This window comes from Anneissia japonica, unplaced genomic scaffold (genome assembly GCF_011630105.1).
Source record: "Anneissia japonica isolate Jap-2015-1 unplaced genomic scaffold, ASM1163010v1 scaffold288292_len1863012_cov191, whole genome shotgun sequence".
Lineage (NCBI taxonomy): Eukaryota > Metazoa > Echinodermata > Crinoidea > Comatulida > Comatulidae > Anneissia > Anneissia japonica.
In genome coordinates this window covers 1,134,446-1,140,445 of record NW_022688773.1, presented here as the reverse complement: position 1 = coordinate 1,140,445, position 6,000 = coordinate 1,134,446, and the positions used below count along the sequence as shown (strand labels likewise).

Sequence of the window (6,000 nt, the reverse complement as noted above, 5' to 3'; positions counted from 1 at the left end):
TCTGATCTCAACCCAAACCATTGTGGGATTTAAGTGGTCTCCCCATCTCTGAAAGTCTCTGCCTGGGCATTTTCTATTTCGATTCCTGGATCCGCCACTGGAAGTCATTGATTATGACTTCTACCAAAAGGCTGTTCGATCAAATGATGTGGGAGGCAGAATTCTTGAGGTCGCTCTTTTTCCGGCCATATTCCTTGTGTACACTCTTAAACGCTCTCTATCCACTGGTCTATGATTTGGTAAATGAAAGTAAAAATTTCCCCTAGTGATAGGTAGGTAAATTTAATTTATATTCTTTAATGATAATTAATTTTGTTTTAACAATTAATTCAAACTACCTCAATACACGCAGAAAGTAGGCCTACAATGTGGTTTCTGTTGGGCTACACACCGATGAACACTTTTCCCCGTTTTACATGAACTCAAAAAACTTTAACTATTCAATAGTAGACTTTTTGAATGATTAGTGGTTCTTTTATATTCTGATTTTCCCGAAAATCAATAATTTTAATTATTGATTTGCTTTTACTAATAGTTAAAATTATTAGTAAAAGCAAAATCTGCATCCAGAGAGTAAATCTTACTGTTTCGAATCAAATCTCATTGCCATTCAGGAATCATTAACAATACCTACTGGAGATGTTTATGCAAAGACATGGCAGTACACTATTCTTGCTGACCTGTGCAGCAGCTTATTTGATATGATAGCCCAAACGCGTGTATGTTATAGATTACGTGCACACCATGTTTTACCTAGTACAGTATTACCATAAAGGGCTACGGTAATCCTGTTCTGGTCTTATTAAAATAAAAAGTTAAAACCAACGCTAGCAATTTGATTATTAAGGCGTTTTCTAACTACAGTATCAATTATTATTAATAGTCGACTACGGTAATCTTTTTTTGGTCTCATAAATAGAAAAAGGTTGAAACCAACGTTAGCAATTTGATTATTAAAGGTCAACTCAGACAGCGTCGGCCGACGCAGCCCGACCCGATTTATCGTCGGGGACAGTCTTAAGCCGTCGTGAGAAATATTAAACATGTTTAATATTCTACGACGCGACTGCCCCCGACGCACACCATCGCGTCTGCGTTTAACTCACACAGGCCCGACGCGACAACAAATCGCGTCGGGCTGCGTCGTACGACGCTGTCTGAGTTGGCCTTAAGACGTTTTCTAACTACAGTTCAATTACTATTAATAGCTGCAATAAATACAGATCTAACTGATTCCCGTCCCCTTCATTCCGCATCTAGATTTGAGGAACGCTTTCTCCTTTTTCACGATGCAAAACAATTCACAAAATTCAGCGGAAAATGCAAACATATTGTGCATCTCGTTATTCTTAAGCCTGTTCAAGACCTAGATGATTCTACTTGAGGGTGGGTGTATGCAGGGAACATTTAATTTTAACTGTTCCCTGGTGTATGGGAGTGTATTTGGCCTTATTTTTAAGAAAAAGCGTAAATAAAAAGAGGCATCATCGTTCTTTTAAATGAACTTTCTAGATGTTATTATTAGCATTTGTATTGTTCTGTTTTAAACTTGCTAAATAAATAAATGAGGCTAATGGAGTCCCTTTTTTGTAAAAAAGAAAATCTGGTGTAAAAGGCAGGATTTGAACCCAGGACCATGAGATTGGAATGCTAACATCTTGAAAGCCTTACTCTAATTTCATCATGTATTGAGACGTGAGTAGGTCTGATGTGGAAAAAATTATTATAACATAATTTACAATAATGGCGATCATAAAGGCAATTAAATTTTAGAATGTTATGATAGAGACTAATAAAACACTTGGTTAAACCAACCTCTCTGCTTGGTACAGTAGGCAAGGCGATTGAATGAGGATACTTTTATTTATATAATATGATATCTGTCTCCACACATGGGGATATTTAATACCCCCATGATCTCAATGATTTGTATAGTGATAAGGGAAATCATTACTCTTATCTAGTTGCTGCATTACTTATATGTTACATTGGTATTTTTTTCCTTTTCCACAATTCATCCCTGCTTCGATCTAATGTTCATGTGTTGTGGAGTGTTTCATGCGATATTTCATCTGTATGTCACAGATTATACGGCGTATTTTTTTTTTTTTTTTGTTATATTGGCTTTGAAAGCTATGGGCACAGTTGACCCTGTGCTCTTTCATAAAGGCATTAATACATAATTTTAAAAAAAACTCACTCTCTTAAATATATATCGGGCTAATTGAATTATTATTTGTTTTAGCTGTTAAGAAGGCAAAGTAAATCTTAGGACTTGGATTATCTAATTCATTTAAATATATTATATAAAATATAAAACAAAGGAAATTACGCTACCTTTCACAGATTGCTAAAGAGTTCTTAAGCAGTTTAAGTGGCTCTCCTAAAAGATTTAAAGGCTCGGTAATCTTTTCAACACATTAATATTCCTAAATATACAAACATAAACCAGGTTTAGGTCTACCTGTAAGTAACATTTTACATTATGCTTCCTTTCAAGTTTATTGATGTGGTTGAATGGAAAGGTTCTGTGGTAATGTTTTATGACTATTAAATGATGTTTTGTTGAACAGGTTATTGCATTTTTGTTTTGAACTGAAACGTCATTATTACAATAGGCATTGGGGTGATCCATGGACCTATGGGGTTAATTTTAGGTCCATGGATGAGCTAACGACGATAATGTACCGAAGTGTGATTTTGAGTTGGAAACTAGGCCTATGCCAATAATATGTAAGGGTAAGTTGGCGAGGCGGTTTTGTCTGAAAACAATTTGGCCCCACAGAGTTGTTCTTAACTAAAGTTTAATTTATTGATTTTTATGGAAAGATAAGGGGAGACAACACACTTCTTTGATGTATAACGAGGGTTACTGTAGGTCTTAGTTTATGTCTCTCCATTGTCTCTATCTATTTTCAATTATTAGTGTACTGAAGGCCATACAGAGCTTTCAGACTAGATCGTGATTATTTACGATGAGTTGAAAGCCTGTACTACTTTGGTCTAGGCCCACATACACTAAGACTAAATAGACAAAGAAAATATGTTTTTAGATTATTTAGATTAAGATACAACAAATAAGGCAAAACTGCTTTTGTTCTGTCACAATGGTTCGTCTTTTATTTACAATACAAATTGAACTCAACATTCAAATAAATCCATATGCAGTATGTACAGCGAATGGTGACGGCGTAGATCGGGCAAGTATTGTGCCTCTAAAACCCTCATCAGTCAAAATAATGTTAGTATGATATTGGTGCCACCATGTATTTTTAGTGGAGAATACAGATACAAAAACACCAGGAGTTTATTTAGCCATGTTCACGACGGATTTTACAACAAGCAACCTGAATGTTGGTAATCACATTATTTTAATATCAATTTAGATCAATGCACTATACTTTATTGTTGGTGGCCCATTTTTACCAATTAAAAAAAAAAGCATGGAGTACGTCTCTAAACGTTCGGAGAAAAGAAGCAGTGCGTATTGTTCACCTTGATATAATATAAATAAACTTCAAAAATAATAATAATAATAATAATAATAATAATATGTCGCCCTTATATTAATATAAATATTTACTTTATATTACTGAATGTTTAAATTTACCCAAAATTAGCTTCTTTGGCCCAAATTCAGCAACATTTCTGATAGATAAGCAAAGTGTGTTATTTGTAAAAGCATGTACTGTAATATAGACCTATAGTATTATAACGAGTCACTTGTGTACCATCGATTTGGAACTTTGACCTCAAAGGTAGGTCGTTAGGTTTATGATTCAATCAGATTCAAAATGTCAGTCAGTGAGCTCAGATTGTAAATATTTCAGATCGGTCTACACGGGACTATCGGACGACCATTTTATATTCCAACCTCGTATTTTTCATAACGATTAACTTCAATCCGAATGTTGAATGTCTCTGTATTCTTTCTAGGACTAGGCCTATATTGGTTCATTACTTTCAATACCATATAAGCATAATTTGTTTTGGTATCGATGTATGAAAGGAATGAAGAAATTTTTTTAAAAACGACAATGCTGGAAAATCAACCAATACCTAATATTATTGTTACATCTTGATATTCATTGTATTATGCTGTGGATTATAGTTAAAAATTGTCAAATGTTTGATTCTTTACAGTGATATCAAATTGGTAATAGATTTACCGGTATTGACATATGCTAAAAGAAATCCCGTTAGACCCCTGTTGATGTTGACTTAATCTCAGCCTAAAGGGAGACATGTTGTCTTCATGGCGAAATGTTTCGTAAGTCAACAATCTCGTTATTATATAATTCATTAGTTCTATACAAAAACTAGATGAAATGTGTTCAAACATTTATCATTATGTTAATAAATATCAATGATTTGCATAAAATTTCTTACCATGATGTAAAGCACTTAATGAAAACTCCTAAAGAATGATAAATGATAAAATCTATCTAATTAACAAAATCATATCATGTTTAACAACTGTAAAATCATTAACCGTCAAAAATGAAAATCGGAAATTATAGAGAAATATAACTTTATTATTAACACTATCAGTGACATGTCTCTGGTATGTAGAGAGGCCTACACATCCAGATCCACGTAATATCAACTTAGTGTCGGTCCTTGAACCTAACATTGTATTTGTATATTATAAGCCCCATGTGTTTTACTGATAGGCTTAAATGGATATGAGATAAAAATATACATTTATAATATCAAACACAAACTACTGTTTTATAATATTTCGTGCGCACACGGTCTCTGTCGGATTAGGACCATTCCACTGGTGGTAAAATAGTACTTCGTCAATGCACTATTGGGCGCAGGTATTGTGAAATTATACTGGCCTAACTTTAGCTTGATTGATAATCGTATTCTGTTAGCGCTTCATTCGTCGTCATTTTCATCCCCCGAGGTCGGCGATTCAGGCGAGTCGACCGAGTCGTCCCGCGACGTTTCTTTCTTTGCCTTCATTCTTCTATTTTGAAACCAAATTTTGATCTGTCGTTCCGATAGACAAACTGCCTGTGCGATTTCGATCCGTCTTCGTCTCGTTAAATATCGATTAAAATGAAACTCCTTTTCTAATTCTAGCGTTTGGTATCGTGTGTAGGTCTGTCGTCCTCGCTTTTTGTCCGTACCGATCTGAGATGTGCCTGTCAAAGATAAATATTAATTATGATTATAATACATTTAATTATAACAATAATAATATAAGTGAAAATAATAATGATAATAATACGTACGGTACTAATTGAGTAATAATAATAATGACAATGATATGATCAAAAATAATAATCGCAAAAATAACACTAATTGTTTTTCTCAGTTTCAACAAAATGGTCTAGGCCTATGCTTATAATAATAATAATAATAATAATAATAATAATAATATTAATAGGCTAATAATAATAATAATAATAACTTCATTTGAAATCTACACTTTTGAATCAGTGGCACACGTCATGCGTTGCGTTCACAATAAAACTATAAAACCACAGACTTAACGACACATGTATTCAAAATAATTCTTAAAGGATAATTCAATAAAATATACAATGATATTTAAAATCAATTAATCTTATGCTAAGCATTTAAAAACAATTAAAAATAATTTAAAATACAAGTAAAATAGAAACGGGTAAAAGTGGTGTTAAAGTTGTATAGTAAACTTCGAATTTATTATTTTCAAGATATTGTATACTAAAATTAATTAAATGATTGAACCGGTTTGAAAGTGCTTAGAATAAAATTATAATTAAAATCATGCAATGCTGTATATTAAAAATCAGATTGTACTTAAAATAAGGTTATGTGATCGCCATGTTTTTTAAAGATATCCTTTGCATTACCGGTACTTTACCCAGAATTTTTGGTTTATTATTTTTTAATTATGAAAATGTATATACAAATCAGTGTTACTCAATGCCATTAAAAGTTTGACTTCAAGATTTCCTGGAATAAGGAATTGCCATTTTTTCTAGAATATTATTGACACCTGAA

The 6,000-nt window shown here is 32.9% G+C and overlaps 1 protein-coding gene across 2 annotated transcripts in view; it reads right to left on the bottom strand.

The window, feature by feature from the left end:
• Positions 1-3,097: 3,097 nt before the first annotated feature.
• LOC117123324 (homeobox protein Hox-B7-B-like) overlaps positions 3,098-6,000 on the bottom strand; it is a 29,945-nt gene continuing 27,042 nt past the window's right edge. For both annotated transcript variants that reach the window (XM_033269213.1, XM_033269221.1), the window contains one exon: positions 3,098-5,153. In XM_033269213.1, coding sequence (XP_033125104.1) covers positions 4,885-5,153 — 269 coding nt within the window. In that variant the 3' untranslated portion in view covers positions 3,098-4,884. The remainder of the gene's footprint in view (positions 5,154-6,000) is intronic.